The sequence below is a fragment of the Bubalus bubalis genome, chromosome 14, assembly GCF_019923935.1.
Source record: "Bubalus bubalis isolate 160015118507 breed Murrah chromosome 14, NDDB_SH_1, whole genome shotgun sequence".
Classification (NCBI taxonomy): domain Eukaryota; kingdom Metazoa; phylum Chordata; class Mammalia; order Artiodactyla; family Bovidae; genus Bubalus; species Bubalus bubalis.
Window position 1 is genome coordinate 8556484 of NC_059170.1, and position 26283 is coordinate 8582766.

The window sequence follows — 26283 nt, forward strand, 5'->3', positions numbered from 1 at the left end:
CAAGACTCTATTATGCGAATTCCATGAGATACTATGCATAAAAGGCTTATTATAACATGTAGTGCAAGGTAGTTATTTAATAAACCTAATCTATCATTATCATTGAAGACATTTATGTAATAATGGGTTTCATTATTGTTCATTATTAATTTACATTGTCACCCTTCACTGTGCATAACAGTTTCCTCATCTGTAAAATGGAAATGATGCAGGAGTAGACTGAAGTTGGCTTGTATCAGCTCATGAGAGCCAAATATTGATTTTCAGGAGTTTCATAAGCCACTTGATATCACATTGGTAGTTTGAAATTGGCCATGGTGAGAGTATTTACACCATAGAAATCAGCAAACTCTACAAAGCAGGGCATTTATCCCCACCCCTCCATCCCCCAGAGCCAATGGTTAAACATTTGCCAGCATGTCACCACATCCACCTCATCGAGTTGGCATGAGGACTGAAGGAGAGAAAAGCCGTGATGGTTCATTGTAAAATGCAATCTGCTAAACTTAGGGGGATGGCACAAAGTGGTCCTACAGCATCCACAAGCCTGGCACCCATTTGTCTGCTGATTCTGGGGAGCTGCTGACTTGTGAAGGAGGTGGGAGGGAGTGTGGGGCCTGGGGAACCAGGGGTGAATCACTGACCCTTCACCATCCCCATGCATCTGCATTAACTGTAATGGCTGCAATAAAGAACCCCAGATTGGGGAAATGATTCCATCATCGCTGCGGGAGTCCCTAGGAGACAGCCAGGGAGAGAGAGAGAGAGAGAAAGCTCAGCCATGTCCCTGGGGAATCACTCAACCCAGCATTGTGTCTTGCCCAGGGGGTGGGGGCAACATGCAGAGGAGAGTGACAGGGAGATCCTCTCTCATAACAGTTACAGCAGCCACTATTTATTGAGCGCCCACCATGAGCCTGATGCTGTATGTATCGTCTCTCATTTCAGTATGTCTGTGAGGGAGGCTTGATTGTGCCATTGTATACAGGCATGCAGTGCCTCCTCAGACAACAACAACAACCTGCATTTATTGAGTTCTTAGCATGGGGGTAGGCACTGTCCTTGCTGCTGAATACGGAAATCTATTTGAATTCTGAAATCGATCCCAGGAGTATGATGGTGCTCTCACCCTCATTTCACAAAGGAGGAAATTGAGGCAAAAATGGGGTTCATGACAGTCCCAAGGTCAAACTGCTAAGAAGTGGCAGAGTCACTGACTGTGATTCAATACAACAGGCCACCATCCAGAGTCACTGTGTGTGTCTGTGCTGACTCTGGCTTCCAGAGGACTTTGACCTTAGAGAGTCCTGGGTTCAAGTCCCACCACTTCGTCACTCTGTGTCCCCATTCAGGTCTTTTCCCCCGTTTGACCTCTTCCCCTCCCTCCCCCTGTAATTTAGAGAGGTCCACTCTGCCTTTCAGAGATGCTATAAGAATTAGAGATAATGGATTTAAGTGGCTGGTGAAGCTAGGCATGCCGTGAGTGCTCAGTAGCATCTATTACTCTCTCTTCTCTCTGTTTAATAGGAGGGGCCTGGGATCATGCCCTGGCCCTGAATAGAAGACCCCTGGTTACCTAACATCAAGAGGGAGGGGCTTGCCCAAACCTCTTCCTCTCAGCTTCTCCAGGCAACTCTGACATGGTTGATGCAGAGCTGGAGCCGCCAAAAGAGAGAGGCGCATTGCAGGGCCGGTTTAGGAGGCTGGGAGGGGGGGACACGGAGAGGGAAATGAGAAATGCAAAAGAGTGAAAAATAAATACATGTGTCTGTCTGGAATGATCGAGGGCCCCAGGCTGGAGGCGGGAGAGGCGGGCGGCAGTCTGGGCTCAGCAGAATCGCTGCAGTAGCACTTCCAGAGCCTCACTCATTAGCCAGGCAGTGAGCTGGCTGCACCCCCCAGCATGCCACCCGCTGGCCCAGAGAGCCCAGCCCACCAGGAGGGCTCTATCTGGAGCCTTAGCAGGGCACCCAGAAGGGGGCATCTCCTTGAAGTGATGCCCGAGTCTCATCCCCCTTGGGTCCCATCCCAAGCCTTCCATGACTCCCTCTTGGGTCTTATCCCCTCCTCTCTGGAAAGGTTCTGATGGACCACTCAGCTTAGCCCGTCCCCCCATCCAACCCCTCCCCCACCCCTTCCCTCATCTGCACCCTGTCCAGCCTCACGTCCCAAGCTCTGCTTTCGTCAAATTGAACATGATGTCAAATTAGAGCCATCTCTGGGACAGGCCGAGAGAAGCTCCCAGTTTAATGAGGCAGCGTCGAAAATCAATAACTTAATTGCCACTGTTTGATGGACTTTTATCCAATTTATACTCTCCCCAGCAGCCTACGTGCGAAGCATGAGGAAAAGTGTGTGCGTTGGGACTGGGGACTGTCTGGGCACCAGGGGGGAGGAGTGAGAAGGGCACCAAGGACCACAGCCAACTACTTCCCAAAGCAAGAGCTGGGTACTGCTCTTCTTTTGCCTGGGGGCCAAGAGACACTAGCTGCTGAGTCTCAGTAAACTTGGTTGTCCTTCTGCATTGACCTCTGCACATGCCCCCTCCATGGTGGGGATGGGAGTATAGAGGGTGGGAGGAAGAAGGCAGAATTTCCTTGAGAAATCAGGACGTGTTGGGATGGGTAGAAAGAGCCCTGCTTTGGGAGTCAAGTGCATGGTTTGCAGTCTCAGCTCTAACTCTGACTGTGATGACCTTAACTGGTGAAATTAACCATTTCCACCACCACTGAGAGACGGCTCTGAGCCCGTTCATTGTACACTGGGAGTTTAAAATGCATTCCATCATGAACAAGAACCAGGATTGTCCCCATTTTTCTGGTGAGGAAACTGAGATTCAGAGAGGCTCTCTTCTCTTGCCAGAGTCCTGTGGCTGGGAAAGGAGATTTGAATCCAGATCTGCCTCCATGGTCCTGCTCGTGCTACTGGGAAGGTCCCCAGATCTGGAAGCGGGTTGGGGCTTAATGTGGACAAGGGGACTGTGAAGGGATTGGCTTCAGCGACCTCCGGCCTTAGTCTCCTTTCCCAGCTCCTCGTGGGTGGGGAGAGGTGGAGTGAACGAGCACAGCGGCGCCAGCTGACCTCTGTCTCTCTTGTCCCCTGCGCCCAGGCACATCGGTGATGCAGGTGATGGCCTCGGATGCGGATGACCCCACGTACGGCAGCAGCGCTCGACTGGTGTACAGCGTGCTGGATGGCGAGCATCACTTCACCGTGGACCCCAAGACCGGTGAGGGGTGGGACCAGTCCAAGGGGCGGGGCCATAAGCGGGGCCGGGGCGGGGCATAAGGGGTGGGGCGGGGCCAGAGAGGCGGACGGACTTCTGTTCTCAGCCTTCCAACCAACAGCGCTGAGGTTAGGACAGGATACCGAAACATCTCACTGGATCCAGGAGACCCCAGGGTAGCGGAGAGGGAGGGCAGCCAGGTAGGAAGAGAGGACAGAGCAGTAGGGGGGAAAATGGAGTGGTAGGCACCTGCAAGACTGGCACGGAAACCAAGAGGTGGGAGGCAACCTCTATGAGCCTCCTGAAAAGACGTCAGAGATCTGAACTCCGTGGCCCCCCACCTTGGCCTAGGAACTAAACTGGGCAGACGCGTCCGCAGTCCATACGAGTCGGCCATGGTCATAAGTGTAGCTGGGGGCCGACAGGTAGCAGGGGACGGCAGTGGGCCTGTGCAAGGCACATTTTTGGCAGTTGTGAAACCTCTGTTCAAGTGACAGTTGTTAAGGATGTGATGGGAAGACAGAAGCCAAGACCGTTAGGGAAGGTCTTGGCTCACTGCTCTCCCCACCACCACCAAGCAATGCTGCAGTACCCCTCCCACTGTCCACTGCTTCACTCACTCAGAGGCTAGAACCTGAGTACATCCCGGGGTGGGGCAGCGGCTTGCCGGAGTGGCACAGAGGACAGAGGAGGAGGCGAACTGGTTCACTCGAGGTCCCACAGCTGGCTGTGGCTGCCAATGCCAAGAGCAGTGCTCTCACTGTCCCTGGGACTGGAGAAGGCAGGGGTTGAGACATCAGACACCACCGAATGCTTATCGAAAGTCACCATGGGGCTCCTAGTCCAGTGGGGGCAGGGGGACAGGCGTCTGCTTGGGCAATTAGGATGCCAGTTTCTCGGAGGCAGTGGTAGCAATCTCCAAAGGATAAAGTGCTGGCCAGACCAAGATGCAGAGAAGGGCATTCCAGGCAGAGGGCATGGTGCAGGCAAAACCGGGAGGAAGAGAACAGCCTGAGGCGTAAGGGGAATTGTAAACAACTCAGGACTGGGGAAGAGGCTTGTGGAGAGGTGACGTGGAGAGGCTGGCTGGGGCCTGGCTGCGTCGCGTGCAAGGCAAGCAAAGCACTTGGATTTTATTCTAAGGGCAGTGGGGCGGGAGGGTGTTTGATAGATTTGAGATTGGGATATTGTGTGTATGTGAGTTTGTTTTGTTTAGGGGGAGGGTTCCAGTCTATAATCACATGCTCTTACACACAATATCTGCATTACTTTTTCTCCTTGCAAAACTAATACATTTTAGAAAACATTCAAACATGAAAGAAATGTTTTTAAAAAGAGAGGAAGGAAGAGCACTCTTACCCTCAGAAGCTGCAACCCCAAAGGGAGCCACGTGGTGTATATATCCTATGAGACCTTGAACTCATTCACTTGAAAAATATTGTGTTTTTTTTTTTTAAATAGATAATACATTTCAAGATTCAAAAAGTCCAAATTTGGGAGCTTCCCTGGTGGCTCAGAGGTAAAGAATCTGCCTGCCAATGCAGGAGACACAGGTTTGATCCCTGGTCTGGGAAGATCCCACATGCCACGGAGCGACTAAGCCCATGTACCACAACCCACAACTCCTGAGCCCGTGAGGCTAGAGCCTGTGTTCTGCAACAAGAAAGCCACGGCAATGCTAAGCCCACATCCCACTAGAGAGTAGCCCCCACTTACTGCAACTAGAGAAAGCCCACACACAGCAACAAAGACCCAGCACAGCCCCAAAAAAAGTCCAAATTTGTATTTAATGGAAATTTTTCACCCCTTCTAGTCCCCTGGATACCTGGTCTGTATCCCCAAAGCAACCAATGTAATTTTCTTGTGTATCTTTCCAGAGCTATTCTATGCATGTACAAGAAAATAGGTACATGTATTTGTTTGTTGGGTTTTTTTTTTACACAAACGGTAGCTATAAACACACACTATACACACTGCTTGCCTTTTTCACTTAACAATACATCTTGCAGATTATCCCATATCAGCACATAAAGAGCTTCCTCATTCTTTTATTTAACAGCTGTTGTGGATACACTGAAATTTATTTCACCAGTCCCCTCTTGATGGACACTTATGCTGTTTCCAATCTTTTCCTACAACCAACAATGCTACAGTGAATAACCTCATACATATATCATTTTGTGCTTGTGTGAGTGTATCTGCAGGATAATTTTCGGGAAGTGGAAAAGCTGGGTCAAAGAGCATGTGCTTTTGGAATCAGGATAGATAATGCCGAAATGTACCAGATTACACTTGCGAAGAGCCGCCTAGGAGAGAGCTTGTTTCCCCTTCCCCTTGCCAACCCTATGGGTTCATTGATGACTTTAAAGCAGGAAAGTGACATGCTCAGGTTTTCATTTTAACAAGATCCCTCGGGCTGCCCTTGTATAGCATGGCTCAGAAACAAGCACTGAATTCAGGGACACCCAGGAGCCTGGGGTGCCAGCAGAGAGCCCCAAAGGACAAAAGTCAAAGCCTGCGCCCTTTCTCAGCACCCACCCAGACTCCTTAACTTGCTTCGTCTTGTTGGGGGCCAGAGATGATTCGGGACTGCTAGGGAAGATTCGTGGAGATGCTGAAGAGGGAGAATGAGAGGTGACAGTGAGCTCCTGCAAAGGGCAAACCTTGGAGACCTGGACTAGATTAAGGAAGGGATCTGGGGTTTCCTAACATCGGCACCTGGGATGGAAAGGGGCACCATCTACAAGAACAAAAGGATGGGTGTGGCTTAAGAAAACTGTCGCGGGGCAGAGGAATTACTGAGTATGCTTCAGGATCTGGTGCAGAGCTATTTAATACGATTTTAACTCTGTTGGCCTTAAGATGAGAGGAGGGAAGAATCGTCTAGAATGGGCCATCTGAAATATGGGCGTAAAGCTCCAGGAACACTTGGGACTCTTTGAGCTTTGGCTTCCCTGTGTGCACAAGAGAGAGAATAACACTCATCTCACATGGTTGCTGGGAGGGTCCAGTAGGAGAATTCGTTCATTCATTCATTCACCAGCTCTTTATTGAATGCCTGTACCTGTCCTGCTGTCTCCAGGCCCTAGGAGTGCAGCAATAGACAAACCCGAGACCCTACCCTCACGGAGCTTTTAAGTAGGAAATACAGAAGCAAGCACATAAACATGCAACATAATATTGAGTAGCAATGAGTGCTACGAAGACACCTAAGCAGGATAATAGAGTAGACTTAGATGAGGAAATCAGGGCAGACTTTCTGGGGAGGTGACATTGGGGCTGAGCCCTGAATGAAAGTGAGGGGGTCGGCCACCCGGTATCTAGGACAGAAGATGCAGGCCAGGGAACAGTGAGGGTGTGATGGGCTCAGTGCAACCCCTGGGGATGATGGTGATGCAACCTTCATGCCTTCATCAGCTTTAAGGTGGGGAGGAAAAGGCAGGCCAGAGAAATAAGGGCAGGGCCAGGACCGAGTCTGGGAGGTGACAGGGGTGGGCAGATGAAGCATCAGACTCAAAGAGAATGAAGAGGATGGCTAGGTTCTAAGAAAGAGCATCCCCCGCTGCAGAGAGTTGGGAGGAAGGTGGCAAGTAGGAGACCGTGGAGCCTGGGTGGGCAGGAAGGCTTCTCAAGAAGCTCGAAAGTGGGCAGGGGGCAAGGCAAGTGGAGAAACACAAACGGGGTCCTTGTTTTCAGGATCCTTCAACTTCCACAGTCTGAAAGGGTCTTTGGGGAGGTATTGCCCAAGAAGGACTCGATGTTTCCTCCCCGAGCCTTCGGCCCCACGGTAGGAGCCGCCCTGGTGCCATTTCCAGCCCCAGCTCCATTTCCCCAGCCAGGAATATTCCGCTGATGCGGGTCTATATTTAGCAGCCGCGGCGAGGTACAGTCTGTTCTTGCTGTGCAGATAGCAGGGAGCAGAGCCGGAACGGGGCCTGAGAGGAAGGTGTGAGAGAAGGGAGGAGGCGGGGCGCCACGAGGCCCGTGCCAGAGGAGGAATTAGCGTGTGTGTTTTAAAGGCCAGGCCTGCCAGCAGACCCCCCACTGGGAAAACAGGGATGGCATTTGCGGGGCTAATGAGGCGTCACTTGGGCTCCAGGGCCCCTTCTGCAGCATTTGGAGGGGACAGCGGGGGCGGGGAGGATAACAGCTGGAACTGGGGGCGTCGGGTGAGGATGAGGCTGTGGGGAGCTGGGGCCAGGTTCTCATTACCAGCCCCCGCCCAGCCACCATCCCAGCAAGAATAGAAAGCCTCTGGCTCTCAGAGACTTCCAGATCTCTGCGGAACGTTCCTAGCTGAGCCAGAAACATTGGCTTCCTGAAGAGGGAATGAAACTCACCCTTGTAAGTGCCAGACCCCGGGGGTCAGGATGATGCACTGGATCTGGTTTCTGCCTTCATGGGCTTTTGCTCCAACAGAGAAGCCAGACAGACAACTACACCCAGGCTGCGAGAGGCAGGCAGAGGGTCTATGGTTGTAGGTCCGTAAGTCAAAATGTTTATCAAACACCTACTATGTGCTAGACTGTATAGATAAGATGATGAACAAGGCCACTGTGGATCTCGGTCCTTGTGGAACTGATTTATGGGGTCCACAACCCAGGACTTGAGGAGGGGGAATCCTCAAGGCATCTCCAAAATGTGGGACCTGCTGCTGAAGCTTTGTCTCATTTAACCCACGTAAGAGCCCTTTCCACTGAGTAGTCCCATTGTACAGAATTGGAAACTGAGGCTCAGAGAGAGTTAAGAACTTGCCCAAGGTCAGATAACATATAAATGGTAGAAACAGGGCTTGAACCTGTATCTCTCTGACTCTAAAGTCCCTCATTTTTGTGCTACTTCTTATCTGACTCTGTGTAGCCCTGGCACATGATAGCCCCTCAGTAAGGCCCTGATAAATGAGTCAGTGAGTGAATTTTCAGAGCCAGATTTTTCTTTAATAATTTTATTTATTCATTTCGTTTTGGCTGTGCTGGGTCTTTGCTGCTGCGGGCTTTTCTCTACTTGCGGAGAGTGGTGGCTACTCTGACTGTGGCGTGCAGGCTTCTCATGGTGGTGGTTTCTCTTGCTGTGGAGCACGGACTCTAGGGTGCACAGGCTTCAGCAGTTGCAACTCACAGACTTAGTTGCTCCTCAGCCTGTGGGATCTTCCCGCACCAGGGATCAAACCCGTGTCTCCTGCATTGGCAGGCAGATTCCTTACCACTAAGCCACCAAGGAAACCCAGAGCCAGATGGTGTAAGAGCTAATTCGAGAATTTTGCCTCAGACTCTCAGGTGGACACCAGCCTCCAGGATGCTTCTCCCCATGTTGGGGGTAGAATGGGGTGTGGAAGAGAGCAGATTGCAAAATACCCCATCAAGTCCTCCCATCCTTGAATTGGCCTCCTAGTAAAGTAATTTCAGCTCTTCCCATCGAGGGGGGAGGAGGAGTCTATTTCCCTGCCCCTTGAATCTGGGCCACCTTACAACTTGCCTTGGCCAGTGGAATGTAGTGATGTTCTGCAGATTCCTAGGTTAGGTCTTAAGAGACCTTGCAGCTTTCATGCTTCTCTCCTGGAACATGGTCCTGAGATCACGGTTTAAGGAAACCAGCCCAGCCCACAGGAGGATGAGAGAAGGCCTAGTGAACAGCCAGGATCAACTGCCCAGCATGTATCAATACATGAGGCCATCTTGGACCTTCCAGCCAGATGGCCCTCCAGTGAAATGCAGCTACAGGAGTGAGCCCAGAAGAGGAACAGGCTGGGGAATCTCGATTTCTCTGTTAGCTATCTACCGCTATGTGACAAACTGTCCCCAAACACGGTGGCTTAAAACAGCAACAATTTATTATTTGTCACGATTCTGTGGGTTGGCTGGGCAGTTATTTTGCTGGGGTCACTCACATAGCAACGGTCAGCTGGCAGGTCAGCTAGGACAGCTGTGGCCTTTCATCTTGGGTTTCTTCACGGCGCAGTGGTCTCAGGGTTCCAAGGAGACAAGCCCTGGCACACAAGGGTTTATCAAGTATCTCTGCTTCTGTCACACTTGCTGATGTCCCGTTGGCCAAAGCAAGTCCTATGGCCGAGGCTGGAGTCAGCATGGGAGAGGCTGACCCAAGGCATGGATCCCAGTAGGCGTGGTTCCTCAGGAGCTATCACCATAGCAACCTGTCATTGGGTGTGGCTCGGGGGGACAGGGTCCAGAGGCAGCATGGCTTCAGGGTACCCAACTCCTAGTTGTCCAGAGAAGACACCTGCTCACACACTCAGGACGGCTTCATGACCTGTTTCTAGGGATGAAGTCTTAAGTGTCCCCAGTTCCTCTGCAGTCAGAAGTGACAGGGCAGCAAGGAGGCCAGTCACATAATCGTGGCACCTCACCCACAGCATAGATCTCAGTCAGACCCCTGCTCCCAGCCTCACTCAGAGCCGGGGCCGCTGAGGTTTTGGTCCACAAGCTCATCCATGCACAGTGGCCCCATCACCAGACTCCACATCTGTGAGATCCTAGACGTAAATGACAAAGCTTAGCCCATAGATTTCCTTGGTGGCTCAGACGGTAAAGCGTCTACCTACAATGTGGGAGACCTGGGTTCAATCCCTGGGTCGGGAAGATCTCCTGGAGAAGGAAATGGCAACCCACTCCAGTATTTTTTTTTTTTTAATTGGAGGCTAATTAGGTTTACAACATTGTGGTGGTTTTTGCCATACATTCACACGAATCAGCATGGGTGTACATGCGTTCCCCATCCTGAACCCCCCTCCCACCTCCCTCCCCCTCCCATCTCTCAGGGTCATCCCAGTGCACCAGCCCTGAGCACCCTGTCTCATGCATAGAACCTGGACTGGCGATCCATTTCACATCTGATAATATACATGTTTCAATGCTATTTTCTCAAATCTTCCCATCCTCACCTTCTCCCACAGAGTCCAAAAGTCTGTTCTTTACATCTGTGTCTCTTTTGCTGTCTCACATATAGGGTCATTGCTACCATCTTTCTAAATATCATATATATGCGTTAGTATACTGTATTGGTGTTTTTCATTCTGACTTATTTCACTCTGAATAATAGGCTCCAGTTTCATCCACCTCATTAGAACTGATTCAAATGTATTCTTTTTAATGGCTGAGTAATACTCCATTGTGTATATGTACCACAGCTTTCTTATCCATTTGTCTGCTGATGGACATCTAGGTTGCTTCCATGTCCTGGCTATTGTAAACAGTGCTGAGATGAACATTGGGCTACATGTGTAAAGAAACCAATTCTGGTTTCCTCGGTGTATATGCCCAGCAGTGGGATTGCTGGGTCGTATGGCAGTTCTATTTCCAGTTTTTTAAGGAATCTCCACACTGTTCTCCATAGTGCTGTGACTAGTTTGCATTCCCACCAACAGTGTAAGAGGGTTCCTTTTTTCCACACCCTCTCCAGCATTTATTGTTTGTAGACTTATTGATAGCAGCCATTCTGACTGGCGTGAGACGGTACCTCATTGTGGTTTTGATTTGCATTTTTCTGATAATGACACTCCAGTAGTCTTGCCCAGAAAATCCCATGGACGGAGGAGCCTGATGGGCTACAGTCCATGGGGTCGCAAAGAGTCGGACACGACTGGGTGACTTCACTTTCACTTTTCTTTAGCCCATCTTAAATGCTCGACTGGCCCGCCCCACCCCCCAGCCCGCCCCTCTGCCTGGCTCACGCAGGGAGCCCCCCACCACGTCTCTGGCCCGTGATCACTCCCCTGTCAGTCCATCTGTCTGCCCTCTCCTTTCGGCCCTCCCACCTTCTTTCTCCACCCCTCCCTGTCCGTCTGCCTCTCTGGCGTCCCTGAGGAGGTCTGTTCACGCTGCCCTTGCTGTTCTTGGCCTTGCTTTCTTCTTTCTTTCTGTTTCTCTCCAGGCCTCTGTCTCTCTGTGGGTCTCCCTTTCCCTCTCCTCCCCTCCTTTCCCTTCTTCTGTGCCTCCGTGTATGTGGTGTTCTCCGTCTCTTTCCGCTCTGACCTCTCAGATTCCTCTCTGTCTCTCTCTCCTTCTGTCTCTGCCACCTTCATCCTCCTCCCTCTCTTCTCTCTTCCCTTCCTGCTCTTTCCCTCCTTCAGCCCCTCAGGGTAGAGGACACACAAGGGCACCTTCCCAGTAGGGCCCCTGCCATCCCGGACTTGGGTCCTGCCCTAATCCCCAGAAGGGATTCCTCTAACAGTCCCAGTGTTGAGGTCCAGCACCAGGGAGATGGGGCAAGGAGCCCAGTGCATGATTGGAAGCGTGGCTTGCCTGATTAGGATGGAGATGAGCAAGGGCTCTGTCAGGAGCTGAGACAGAAGCGCAGCATCACTCTATCAGAGGCCTGCACTCTCCCCTTGTACCTGAGGGTGGGTGGGGTGGGGGATACTAGGCTGGCTGGGCAGGGGCCCACCATCCTTACTGAGGTCCAGCAGAGCCGTCCACAGCATGGGCTCTGGCCCCAGAGAGTCTGCTGGAATCCTGACTGTGCACTTTCTCTGTGTGCGACCTTGGGCCAGTACTTAACCTGTCTGTGCCTCCATGTCCTCATCTGCAAACTGGGTATAATCACAGCACCATCCTCATAGGGCTGATGAGCAATTTCAATGAGGCAGTTCCCTTAAGGTGCTTAGAACCATGGCAAGCGCAGGGTAAATGCACATCCATGTCAGTTATTGTTACTGTCACATGCCGTTCTCATGAGATGAAACTCTGCACCAATTCTGCCCCCAGGAACCATTTGCCAATGTCTGGAACTGTAGCTGGGAGGGGGAGGGCGCTGCTACCAGCACCTCGTGGCTGGAATTATCCTGCCCGAGATGTCCACGTGCCAGTTGGGGAAATCCTGCTCTTTGGGGAGGTATGTGATGGTCCCATTTTATAAATGACAAAACTGAGGTCCAGAGAGGTGAGGGGTTTTGCTCAAGATCACCTGGTCAACAAATAGCAGGTCTGGGATGTATCCCAAGTTCGTCTGTTTCCAAGTCTCCCCTGCCCTTGGAAAGATCAGTCCAGGCCAAGGAGCAGTCAGGAGGGAGCTTATTGAGGAGTCTTGAAGGCCGCTGATAGAGGGTCTCCATGACCCCTGATTAGACAGACTGCACTTTCCGTATCTCCATGGGATCCCACAAAAGCAGGCACACCCACTAAGATGCACCACCCCTGGCTCCCCCAGTCACACACACACACACACACACACACACACTATAGCCTTTCCTCCCGTTCTATTGCCTTTATTGGAGGCTAGGGGCTGTCTGGGGACATCAGGAGGGAGAGATTGGGTTTTATGGGGCGCATCGTGGGGCTGCTGGTGCGTGACCCCACCTGGTGCTCAGGCCCTGGGCACCACCTGCCACCACCTGGCGTTCGCAGGTTGAAGTGGGTCAGGGGTGGGGGGACTCTGACTGGCTCATCAACTCCCCCCTCCCGCCTGATCTCCCACCGTATAAGCAAGTGTGCAGGGAGACCAGAAGTCCAGCCTTCCTCTGCTCAGAATTCATCTCACAGCCACCCCTTCCTGCTGCTCCTCTGCCTGCTTCCATTAACAGTTTGAAGGGTTGTCTGATCAGCAATTAGCTGGTGCCTGGACAGAGAATCTAGGGCCGGGCCCCAGAGGAAAGGGCTGGGGTCCCCAGGGCTGGGGGATGACTTAATCGTGGAGGGTGTATGTGTGCGTGTGAGAATAAGTGTGTGCTAGTAGCTATGTGTGTGCCTGTGCATGTGACCTCATAGGTGTTACCTGTGTATTAATGTATTAATAGTACGTCTAAGTGTGTGAGACATATCAGTGTTTATGTGTGGGCGAGTGTGACTCCATCGTGTGTTTGAGGGTGACTGTCAGGCCAGTTCACTCAGTTAAACGTTCACCAAGCCGCCACGCTGGGGCTGGCTCTGGGCTGAGTGACACTGACCCAGAGATGAATCAGACACAGGCCAGGCTCACCCAGAAAATGTCGGGACTCCCCCTCATATGGGGAAACTGAGACCCTGAAAGTGGGATCGGAGGCTCAAGGGGGAGTCACACAGTGCCTGATTCTAGGCCCTATGCCTCTTTTTAGTAAACTAAATAGTCCATATTCTGTTGCTTTTGGGTTGCATGTGAGTGTGTGAATATGCATGTATGTGTGTGAGTGTGTGGATGTATGTTAATATGTCTGTATATAATGTGTGTGTTTATGTGTACAAGTGGATGGGAAGTATATGTGCATGTATCTGGGCTTCCCCAGTGGCTCAGCGGTAAAGAATCCGCCTACAATGCAGAAGACGTGGGTTTGATCCCTGGTCTAGGAAGATCCCCTGGAGAAGGAAATGGCAACCCACTCCAGTATTCTTGCCTGGAAAATCCCATGGACAGAAGAGCCTGGCGGGCTACAGTCCATGGGGTCTCAAAGAGTTAGACACGAACTGAGCAACTGAAGACACACGCGTGCATGAATCTGATGTGTGTGAGAGAGGAGTGTGTGTGTGTGTGGAGTGCTGAGTGAGTTATCTGTGAGCCTATCTGTATAAGCATGCAGGTGTGTGTGTGTGTCTGTGTGTGTATGCTGAGCCCCACACCTACACGGTGGTTGTATCAGTGTCTTCTGCATCAGCAACTCCCCTCCTGAACTTGAATGAGCCTGGCCTCTGCCTGGGGAGGGGTCTCTGTATCGGTTGGCAGCTGGCAAGGGGCATCCCTGGCCTCAACCCCCCACCCACAGGTGTGATCCGGACGGCCGTGCCCGACCTTGACCGCGAGAGCCAGGAGCGCTACGAGGTGGTAATCCAGGCCACAGACATGGCGGGCCAGCTGGGCGGCCTCTCCGGCTCCACGACCGTCACCATCGTGGTCACTGATGTCAACGACAACCCGCCCCGCTTCCCGCAGAGTGAGTGAGGCCTTCCCAAAGGGAGGAGTGGATCTGTGTGTCTGTTTAGTCATCCCTCCCAGCCACCCTCTGACCCCAAGCTGCCCTGCAGCCTTCTCGCCATAGAGGGACTCCCCGATCTGTCCTTCTGTCTATCCATCCAAGTCACCCCAACCCCCTTCCCACTCCAATCTTGCTTTTTGCAAGAGACAGCCCCAAAGTTGTCTGACTTTCCACACATCCATGTAACACACTTACCACCCCTCCCCGCACCTTGCTTCTGGCCAAGAGTGAGCCCCGTCTGTCCACCCACTCCAGCTGGTCCTTGCACATACCCCTGTCACGCTTATTATGTGTGATCTGCTACTGATCCGAGCTTGCAAAGGTATACTGGGGATGGAGGGACAGACACAGGGGTCTTTTAGACATACAGACAGAGGCTGCAGCCATGTCCAGGGGCACCTATCATTTGTGCATAGAAATGCCAGGGTCTGGAGAGACAGGGCTTTTCCTCTCCTCCTAGCCTGGAGGACTCTGTGCTTCTGAACTGGGGGAGGGTGCTTTCCACTCTCTGCCTCCCCAGGCACAACAGAGTGGGGGTGTCTTCTCTGGTCCTGTCCTCCACCTCCCATCAGCCCAGCCAGCCCCTCCATCCCAGGTTCAGACGAGAAAGCTGTGCCCAGGAAGCCGCCGAAGCTGGCAGAGACTAAATGCCATGGGGAGCCGGGCTGATCCCTATCGGGCGAGTCATTACTTGAGGTCTGCTGCTCTCACATTAGGCCCTGCCACAGGGGACTGACCCCCGAGAGATAAGGGAATCCAATCCCTTAGCTGAGAGCACATCGCAGCCTAAGCACCTCAGTCCAGACGCCAAGTGGGGTGGGCAGAGCCCGCCAGCCAGCTCCCCGTCTTTGCTGTTGCCCGGGGAACCCAGTCCAGCAGCCGCCCTCAGCCACTCCCCCAGCCCAGCCTCAGTCACTTGATGGGGAAGCTTTAAAGCCCCTGTGAAGGGGCGGGGCCACCCAGTTTGCTGTGTGCCGGGCTGTGTGCCAGCCCTGAGCTGGAAGGAGTGGGGCAGACAGAGGGCCGGAGCCCCTGGAAGACTCTTATTTATTCATTCATGTATTCTTTCTTTCTTTTTTTTTAACTTTTTCATTTTATATTGGAGTATAGCCAATTAACAATGTTGTGATAGTTTCAGGCAGACAGCAAAGGGACTCAGCCATACATACACATGTATCCATTCTCCCCCCAACTCCTCTCCCAATCCAGGCTGCCACATAACATTGAGCAGATTCCCTGTGCTGTACAGTAGGACCCTGTTGGTTATCCATTTTTAATATATAGCTGTGTTGTTCATCTATTCTTTCTTTATTTCTTTATTGGGAAGTAAAGTACAGCACACAGAAATGCATAAAATATAAATGTCCAGTTCAACACAGAATTACAGAACAAACACTCTTGTAACCACCGACCAGGACCCGGAAGCTGCCACAAGTCCTTTCTTAATTATAACTTCTCCCCCTACCTCTTCTTCCAGAGTTAACCACCATCCACTTTCATGACCATCATCTCTTTGCTTTTCTTTTTCTTTTTTATCGAAGTATAGTTGGTAGATAATAGGGGCTTCCATGGTGGCTCAGACAGGAAAGAATCTGCCTGCAATGCAGGAGACCCGGATTCAGTCCCTGGGTGGGGAAGATCCCCTGGAGAAGGGAATGGCAACCCACTCCAGTATCCTTGCCTGGAAAATTCCATGGACAGAGGAGCCTGTCGGGCTACTGTGCATGGAATCACAAAGAGTTGGATGCACCTGAGCAACTAACACTTTCACTTTCTTTGAGGTATAATATTATGTAAATTATAGGTGTACAATACAGTGATTCATAGTTTTTAAAGGTTTACTCCATTTATAGTTATAATTAATTATAAATTAGTTGCTATATTCCCCATGTTGTACAATATATTCTTGTAGCTTTTTTAAACCTAATAATTTGTACCTCTCAATCTCCTCCTCCTATATTGCCCCTGCCCGCTTCCCTCTTCCCACTGGCAACCATTAATTTGTTCTCTATATCTGTGAATGTTTCTTTTTTTAATATTCTTTAGATTATATATATATAAGTGATATCACACAATATTTGTCTTTGTTTGTCTGACTTATTTCACTTAGCATAATGCCCTCCAAGTCCATCTTGCTGCAAGTGGTAAAATTTCACTTTTTTATGGCTAAGTAGTATTTCATTATATATAAATATGCATATATACCACATCTTCTTTATCCAGTCCTTTAGGGTCGATTCACCCATGTAGGCATCACCTAACATTATAGTTTAATTTTATGTTTTTTAACCTTATCTAAATCGAAACTCACAATACAAATGATTCATCTTGCTTTTTTATCTCCCCAAATTATGTTTGTGAAATCACATGTTATTGTTTCTAGCTATAATGCATTCGTTTTCAGTGCTGTATAGTATTCCATGATTTGTCTATTCTCCTGCCCATGGACATTTGTGTTGTTTCCAGTCTGAGGTTATTATAGAGGACACCACTTTGAACATGGTTGTATGTGTCCCTACTGCTGTTTTTCATGCAATTTCATTAGTCTACAGAGGAGCAGAATAAACTCATCTTCAACTTTACTAAATAAAGCCAAATTGTTTTCCCCCATGAAGAAATGCATGTGTCCATCATACCATATCCTCGCTGATACTTGATATTGTCAGATTTCTTTCATTTGTGTTAATCTAGTGAGTGTATACTAGTAACTCATGCTGCTTTTCATTCATTCACTCACGAGTCACTCAAACATTTCATTTATGTGACAGCCTGGTGTTCTGCCAGGCACCATGAATGCCTGCTGAATAAGAGATGTGGTCCCTGCCTTGCAGGAGCTCACAGCCCAGAGGGAGGGAGAAGAGAGAGGGAGGGAGAATAAACAGAAAATAATAGGGAAATGCAGTAATCCTTACAATAGGATAAGCCTGGGGGCCCTGGACACACAGGACCAGAGCCTGGAGGTCTGGGAACCTTCCCCATTACAGGAGGTAATAGTCACTGAGACTAAAAAGGAGGGGAAACAGGGGAAGCGAAGGCAGAGAGGAAAATAAAGCGAGGGAATGTCTAGAGGTGGCACAGAGCAAGTCATCCTGAAGGAATTACAAGAACTTCAGCCAGGCTAAGGCTCATGTTGAGGTGGGGCGTTGGAGGCATGAGGCTGCAGAAGTCAGCAGGGGCCAAGGGACTTGTACAACTTCATTCCAAGTGCAGTGGGGAGCTATGGTAAAGAGTGGGGGGTGGCATGGTCAGCTTGCGTTAAGAGTCCCCCCAAGACTCTTATGTGAGAGTCAGTCAGAGACAGCCACAGCACACAAGGGTATCCAGGCCAGTGGGGGCTCCAAGAGACACATCCCCGGTGCCACAGCCCCTGCTTCCCCTGGGCGGGCCCATCATGTAGCAAATCACCCTCACCTTCAACTCCACTCTGGAAGGAGAGCAGGGAGCCATTTGAGTTCCACTTGACCCTCACTCCCTCTGGTTTCCCCTCTGCTTCCCCACTCTGGTAACAGGGGCCATCTTGCCAGTCTTCAAACATGCCAGGCATTGCAACCACCTCAGGGCCCTTGCACCTGCTGTTCCCTCTGTCTTTCCCAAATATCTGCTTGACTCACTGCCTCACCTCCCTCAGACTTTTGCAGAAATGTCTTTTCCTCGATTACCCCATTTACAGTTTTTTTTGGCTGCATCCCGTGGGATGTGGGATCTTAGTTTCCCGACCAAGGATTGAACCCTCGCCCCCTGCATTGGAAGCACAGAGTCTTAACCACTGGACTGCCAGGAAAGTCCCAATTACCCTATTTAAAACTCCACACACACCTTCATCATCACTCCCCATTTCCCTTCCCAGTTTTATTTTTCTCCCAAGTACCATTTGACATCCTATTTTACTGATATGATTGTTTAGTGTCTTTCTCCTTCTGTTAAGAGAAAAGCACTGTGAGCCCTGGGATTTGGGTCTGTTTTGCTTGTTGCTGGAACCCCAATGCATAGAGCTGCATCTGGGACATCATAGATGCTCAATAAATACGTGGAAATGAAGGAACCAATATCATTAACATCCACAGCAACAAAAAAAAATCAGTGTGCAGCCCTACTATTTGAAGGCAATGTGTCCCATTTATTGGGTACGTAACAGATACTAGTCTCTGTGCTAAGCAATTGACATGCCTTATCATCTCAGTTAATTGGGAAATGACAGTGCTATTAGGAAGGCACTATTACTATTCCCATTCTACAGATGAGGAAAACCAGAGCTCAGAACTACACATCCAGGACTAACTCCAGGGCCATAGCCTTGATCACTGTGCTTCTCTGTCCCCTTTTGGGCAGATGAGGACACTTGAGTCCCAAAGAACTGCAGACACTTTCTCAAATCAATCAGGGGATAAAGCCAAGGTCAGAATTAGAACCCTCTTCTTTGCACTGCGTCCGGCATTTCTGCAGAGGAAGCGCCTCTCCCAACACCAGTCCTGGCCAAGCAGGGAGCTCCAAGGAGCCCATCTGAGACCCCCCTCCTCTCCCCTAGAGCTGGTGGAAGCTGGGGGAGGGGCCGCCTTACCATCCCCGCTCACAGCTGTATCCCCTACAGAGATGTACCAGTTCAGCATTCAGGAGTCGGCCCCCATCGGCACAGCCGTGGGACGCGTGAAGGCCGAGGACTCAGACGTGGGCGAAAACACAGACATGACTTACCACCTCAGGGAGGAGAGCGGCAGCGGCGGGCACGTGTTCAAGGTCATCACAGACAGTGACACGCAGGAGGCCATCATCGTAGTGCAGAAGGTGCGGCTGCCCCGGAAGTGATGGGGGAGGCAGGCCCCAGGGCAGCAGGGTCGGGTAGGGGGTCACTGAGCAGCCAAATACCCCATCCCACTTCACTCCAGGGGTGAAGTCTCTCCAGGGACGCTGGACCAACCTGGGAAAACGCTAATGCTGTCCTTCCCGTTTTACAAATGAGAACATGAGACACAGCGAGGTTAAGTGACTTGTCCAAGGTTGCACAGCTAGCAGTCAAGAGCCAGGAGTCAATCCAGATTTGAATCTGTGTTCTTACATACTATGCTGTGCTACTTCAAGTCCACACCAGGCCTTTCACACTCACTGTTTCCTTTCATCTTGATGTTACCCTTGGAAGGAAAACATATTATGACTGTTTTTACAAGTAAGAAAACAGAGATTTAGAAAGGTAAAAGGGCTTGCCCAAGATTATACCTGTAAGGGATAGAGTAGGATTTGAACCCGGGTCTGGTGACCCCAAAGCTCTTTCTTTCTTGAATCTAACAGCCTCCTTACCCACTGACCAGCCCAGGAACCAGAAGCTCAAACAGCAAACTCAGCATCCCCTAGGGAAAGGAGACAGAGGTCAGATAAAAAAGCAAAAATCATCTTCAAGGGCTTGGTCACAAGCTTGGCAACTCAGGGGTGCACAGGCCTTTGACACTGTCCACTCCAACCCTGCTGTTCCACAGGAGGTCTGAGTCCCCTGCCTGGCCTACAAACAGTCGTAAGCCCTTTGTATACTCCCAAGGATGGGACGCTCACTCCCTACCAGTGTCCTGCTCCTCCTTCTCCCATACAGCCACAGTCTATCTTGTTCCTGTCAGCCCAGGCTCTGTCTCCTGGGACCTACAGAAACATCTGCCCTGTCAGCCCTTCATTCACTCAATAATCAAACTCTCTCCCTGGCCACGAGGGCTTGAGGACAGAGAAAACTCTGTTTCTTCAACTAGGATAAGAATATGAGGCTAATACTTTCAATGAAGTGTGAATAGCGTGCCAGCCTCCTTTCCAATGCTTTCCATGTATTAACTCATTTAATCTCTACAACAACCCTCTCAGTATTATTATTGCCCATTTCATAGGTGAGAATCTGAGGCCCTGAGTTCAGTCATTTGCATCCAAGGCCAAGCATCTTACAGAGAAGTTGTAGGGACAGGGGCCCAGGGAGTCTGTCTCCAGAATCCACCCTTTTAAACATTACATGGCTTTCGGTCTTCTGACCTCCACTTGTCCTCACTGTAAGATGAGCCCATTTCACAGATGGGGGAACTGGAGGCCTGGGGAGGCCCAGCATCACAGAGCAGCAGAATCAGGCCCCATGCCCAGCCCGGGGACCCCAGCACAGCATTTGCTCTCATCCCCGGTGATGCCCCTGTAGTAACTCCCCGTCCTCCCTGCCTCTTGCCCCATAACCCCGCCCCAGCCCTCCTGCTCCAGCAGTGGCGCCTGAGTGTCTCTGTGGAGTCAGTGCTGGCTCAGGGAGCACAGCCCCCGCCCGACTGATGACCTGGCTCCAGAGCCCATCGCTCATTCCCAGGCCAGGTCCGTGCCTGCCTCCCTGCATCCTGATTTCCCAGGCAACAGGATGGAGGGAGGAGGTAGCCCTTCTTTTCTTTCTCTTTTTTTTTCTGTTGGGGAAGGGGGAGTGTGGAGGGGAGGTTCTGAGAGGAAAGGAGGGTCCCTAGACAGAGGGCAGTTCTCCAGGAAGGTGGCCCTTGCTGCCCAGATGGCTCCCCCAGCATGTAACAGTGGTGCCCATGGTTCCACCACTGCCCTTTCTCTTTGCTCTAAAGGTGTTATCCTTAGGAGGCCAGAGTCCACTCAGCCATGCAGCTTGTCCATCAGAGGGTCACCCACCAGCATTCCCTGATGAGGACCAGGACTCAGCGTGGCTTTAGCCAGGCCTCTGAGGGAAGCTCTAAGGCCGCCCAGCCTATCAGGCTCAACTCACATTAGCAGCTGCCACCAATAATACACCAGGAGGGTCTCATCTCACTCTCCCGCCCAAGGCCCAGAGAGGCCGAACAGATTGCCCACAGATACACAGCGGGGCAGCCACAGATCCAGTGCCTTTCCTTCAGTGGGATTAAGGGCTGGGACTTGACAGCCCCACTGCCCGGGGATGTGAATCCCACTTCTGCCAGGGACTAACTGCTAAGTGACCTAGGGTAAGTTACAGAGCCTGCTGGGCCTCGATGTCCTCACGTGTCAAATAGGATGATAATAATAATACAAGCCTCTTTGGGACGCTGTAAAATTAGATGAGTCGCTACATTTAGAACACTGGCACACAGTGCTTTGTAAATTAATACATTAAGGCCAGTCTCGTGTGCCCGGTAGCAGGAAGTCTGGGAGTCAGTATGTGACCCAGTGTCCCTGAGCAAGACTGTCCCTAGCAGGGCCTGACTTTCTCTACATGTAACCCGACCGTGTGTCAGTGATGCCATTGAGTCAGTGATGCCTCAGTCAACTGTGACCTTAAGCCAGCCCCACCTTCTCGGGGACGGCCCCGCCCCCTCGGAGCGAGGCCAGCCCCCGCCAGACTTGGGCTCTGTTCACCTGGAGGTGTGGCGCAGACCCCAGCCCACTCACCGCCCTCTGCTCCCTTCCGCCCACCCCTCCAGCGCCTGGACTTCGAGTCCCAGCCGGTGCACACCGTGGTCCTGGAGGCCCTCAACAAGTTCGTGGACCCCCGCTTCGCTGACCTAGGCACGTTCCGCGACCAGGCGATCGTGCGCGTGGCCGTGATCGACGTGGACGAGCCCCCCGAGTTCCGGCCGCCCTCCGGCCTCCTGGAGGTACAGGAGGACGCGCAGGTGGGCTCCCTGGTCGGCGTGGTGACGGCGCGGGACCCCGACGCCGCCAACCGGCCCGTCCGGTGAGACCCCCGCCCGGGGCCGACGCCTGCTGCCTGCTACCCCGCCAGCGCCTGCGGACAGACGGCGGGCAGAGGGGGTGGGGACGGGACACGGAGGGGTTGGGGGCGGTGATGGTGAGGGAGGAGGGGACAGAGCGATGGACGGGAGCCAAAGAGACAAAGGAATCAGATTCGCGAACAGTGGCAGAGAGACGGAACTCAGGATAACGAGAGAGAACCAGGTGTGACAGACGCAGCAGTGACCTGGGCTCAGCTTCGGTCCTCCACCAAAAGGAAAAAAAAAAAAAAGATAATTTCATCCTTCCAGCTTTTCAGGTCACAAATGTTGCAAACATCCTCGACTTATGTTTTTCTCTCACACCTCCCTCCAATCCATCAGCAAAGCCTGTCATCTCTGCTTTAAAAACATCTCCAGAATCTGACCACTTCTCACCTCCTCCGCAGCTGCCGCCCTGGTCCAGGCCACCTGTTTCTCTTGCCTGATTACTGCCTCTCTCTGCTTCTGTCATCACCCCTCTTCAATCTAGAATGGGCACAGGAGCCAATTGACTCCCGCCCCACCCTTCTCATTGCCCAAACCTCCCTCCACTGGCCCTCCTCTGCTGAAAGCCCTCCAAAGGTGCCTCTGCGGCTCAGGATAAAAGCCCAGACCCTATAGGTGTGGCCTGACTGTAACCTCTCAGACCCTGGCTCACCTCCTCCCTGGTTCACTCTGCTCGGCCGTGTTGACCTCCTCACAGCTCCAGGGATACACCCAGCCCGCCTCTACCCCAGGGCCTTTGTACTGCCCGATCCCTCTGCCTGGAATGTTCTCCCGCTTAACATCTCCTCTCACTTCCTCCAGGACTTTCCTCAAAAGTCATCTTCTCGGTGCAACCTTCCCTGACCACCCTTTTTAAAATGTCAACCCCACCCCAACGTGTCCCCACACTTCATATCCATTTTCTTTCATCCTTCATCACCATCTAACCTGCTACCATCTAACCTGATGACTTTGTCCCTCTCCCTAAAAGATAAGCTTTAGGAGAATAGGGATGCGTGTCTAAGTTCACCGCTGTATCCTCAGGGCCTCACGCTGCCTAGCGCTCAGTGGACATTCCCTGACGCATGGTGAATGAATGAAATGTAAAAACAGAGAAAGAAAAGAGAGAGGCTCATGGAGGTGCAGTGAGACCAACAGTGAGAGGAAGTGACCAGAGAAGGAAAACCAGTGGAAAGAGGGCAGGAGTAACTAAAGGACAGAGGAACTGACCTGACGCTGTAGGAACAGAAAGAGGAGACTTGGAGAGAAAGCCAGTCGCAGAGACAGAAGCATAGGGGATGGGGCGCGGGAGGAAGAGGGGCAGCGGCAAGTGCGCGGAGGCCACGGGATGCTGTGGCGCTGTTGGTGTCCCTGGAAGGGTTTGTAATCTGCAGGAGTTGGGGAGTCCCTGACCATGGCCCAAGTTGAAAGGATGTCAGATAGAAAGAAAGTGATCCAGAGGAGGAGGTCAGGGTGGGGTGAATGCCCACTGTTGACTGAATTTAAGCATCTGGAGCTTCCTGTTTATTCCCTGAAACCCCTGTACATAGTGAATGATCCCTGAGCCAACTGTGTGCCTAGCTCTGTGCCAAGCATTGGAGGAGGGAAAGGAAGTTACTTTAAGGATCTCTTCATTATTCAGCTCCATATGGGTAGCATTCTCACCATCATTCATGTGAATGGCTCCCTCCAATTTGTCCAGTGCATGGCCTGTGCAACCTTACATGGCAACCCCAAGGTGAGGACACAAAGATGCTTAACTACCTATGGGCTCCCAGACTGGAGGCTACCCTTGGGGGTCTAGAAAGACTTCCTGGAGGAGGCAGGAATTATATTGAGCTGTGTACCTGAATCTGGTCAGTGTAGCTATGAGGAGAAGGCTATTCCAGGCACAGGCGTTGGAAGGCAAGAAGTGGCAGGGGTGTCTGGAGATGAGTAGACTGTGATGTCTATAGGAGGCTGAGCAATGAGCCAACAAGAGAAGTCTGACAGGGTTCAAAGATAGACTGAAGGGCTCAGACTCAGTCCAGAGGTTCTGAATGCCTCCTAGGCTGCCTCCACCCTTCCCATGGCCAAAACCACCCTCCACTGCCTATGAACTCCTCCACCACCCTTCCATCCCTGCTGACAATAGATACAGTCTTTAAACATTCCCGTCAGCCTCTGGCTCAGCCCCAGACCTTTCCCAGGAGGGCATTATCACCCTTGTTTGGCAGGAAACTGAGACCCAGGGAGAGGAGGAGGTTCCCTGGGCTCATAAGAGTTACCAGGCAGCAGTAGGAGCCTTGTCCTTGCCTCCCAGGTCCAGCACACCCCTCTGCCTTCTCCCCTCCTCTCCAATATTGCTCTCCCCACTCCCCCCTCAGCCCTCCCCCTCCACCCTCTGTTGACTTCACTTCCCCCCTGCTTTCATCTGCACTGAAAGGGCCAACTTTGAAACCTGCTTCTCACCTCCTTTCATCTCTCTCTGCCGCCCCTTCCCTGGGGCTCCTCAGATGTGAAGGCGGTGAGGAGCTTGAGACAGGTCCAATTTCACACCACAAACATTTACCCAACTCCTCCTCCTCCATGCCCGGCCTGGAGCCAGGCCCGAGATGACTCAGCTAAGGGCAGAGCTGGGGAGGAGCACCCGGTCTGTAAGGGGACAGATGGCTAGAGAAGGGGTCCTCACAGACCACCTGGGCAGCCCAGAGCCTGGCTTATGTTCCAGCTCCCTGAGTTCCAAGGGTCCTGGACTCAGTCAACACCTAGGCGTGTGAGTCATGTCATATCCCGCACTGCTCCAGACAACGGGGAAACAGAGGTGATAAGACCCAGTCCCTTCGCTCAAAGAGTTTGCCTTCTCCTGGGGGGCAGGGGAGGCAGGGAAATGGCCAATAAGTAGTTGAATGTTTGTTGCCACAAGTCAACAGATGGTTAAAAGGGGTCATTGCTGATAAGAACTATGAAGAAAATAAACAAGGTAATAGAATAAGACCAATTGGGGCCACAGGGGGCTACTCCAGATTAAGTGATCAAGGAGTTGACAAGTGAGTTGACATCAGAATGATCAAGAGAGAGCCAACTAGACAAAGATGTGGCAAAATGCATTCTGGGTAGAAGGAATGAAAGTGAAAGTCGCCCCGTCATGTCTGACTCTTTGCGACCCCATGGACAATTCTCCAGGCCAGAATACTGGAGTGGGTATAGCCTTTCCCTTCTCCAGGGGATCATCCCAACCCAGGGATCAAACCCAGGTCTCCTGCATTGCAGGCAGATTCTTTACCAGCTAGGCCATAAGGGAAGCCCAAGGATACTGGAGTGGGTAGCCTATCCCTCCTCCAGCGGATCTTCCCGACCCAGGAATTGAACCAGGGTCTCCTGCATGCAGGTGGATTCTTTACCAACTGAGCTATCAGGGGTAGAAGGAATAGCAAGTGCAAAGGTCCTGAGACAGGAACAGGCTTAGTGTGTTCCTGGAAATGAAGTGATATCCTAGGCGAGTCTGCCTAGGATGGTGGTACCTGGGAAACCCAGAGATGCAGAAGTAGAGAGTGACTTTTCTGAGTTGCTGTACTGCAGAGCAATCTGCAGGAAGATGCTCACACTGTGGCGTTTGGCCCTCAGCTTGTAGTTTACTCATTTTACAGATGAAGAGACTGAGGGTCAGAGAGGAGAAGTGACCCTCCCAATGTCACTCAGCCTAAAGGGGGAAGGAATGGGATTTAACCTGTGATTGTCTGATTCTTGAGTCCAGCCTTCTGCCATTTCACCCCTGCTTCTGATTCTCTTAGGGCTTCCCTGATAGTTCAGTTGGTAAAGAATCTGCCTGCAGTGCAGGAGACCTGGGTTCAATGCCTGGGTCAGGAAGATCCCCTGGAGAAGGAAATGGCAACCCAATCCAGTATCCTTGCCTGGAGAATCCCAAGGACAGAGGAGCCTGGTGGGCTGCAGTCCATGGGGTTGCAAAGAGTTGGGCACAGCTGAGTGACTAACACTTCTTCTTTCTGATTCTCTTTGTAGTTTGAACAGCTTCCAACTTTATGCAGTGCCCTCCCCTCTGCGTGAGACACAGAGAGTCAGATGAGGGCAAGGGGAAGGCTGGGGCCCCATGTGAGTGAATCGAATGACAGATCTAAGTCTCAGTGGGCTGAGCAAGGGCTTGGACTCAGGAGCTCCAAGGAGGGGCACATTCTCTGGGCACTAAGAAGGGATGGAGCAAGGATTAAGAGGATGGGGCTGGAGTGGGAGGGCAGCATCCAGGGTGGAGGGCCTCTGAGGACCTGGTGGCAGGAACAGAATCAGGGAGCCAGAAGGTCAAGTTCAGGAGCAGTGAGGTCAGCTGAATGAGCTCACGGGAGGGGGGTTGGGGCCAGAGAGGAGGTCAGGGTGGGGGCACTTGGGGACAAGCTGAGAAGGACCTTGAATGTCAGGTGAAGGTGTGGGACTTTATCCTTAGGCAGTGAGAAGTCTTGGAAGGCTTTGAAGAGAAAGAGGAGAGG

At 51.7% G+C, this 26283-nt stretch overlaps 1 protein-coding gene across 2 annotated transcripts in view; it reads left to right on the plus strand.

The window, feature by feature from the left end:
- Positions 1-26283, plus strand: part of CDH22 (cadherin 22) — a 141968-nt gene that overhangs the window by 84521 nt on the left and 31164 nt on the right. Inside the window, exons 4-7 of one of the 2 annotated variants that reach the window (XM_006051397.4) lie at positions 3110-3229; positions 13914-14081; positions 18712-18905; positions 21527-21780. In XM_006051397.4, coding sequence (XP_006051459.4) covers positions 3110-3229; positions 13914-14081; positions 18712-18905; positions 21527-21780 — 736 coding nt within the window. The remainder of the gene's footprint in view (positions 1-3109; positions 3230-13913; positions 14082-18711; positions 18906-21526; positions 21781-26283) is intronic. The other variant, XM_044927582.2, reaches the window with a different exon arrangement.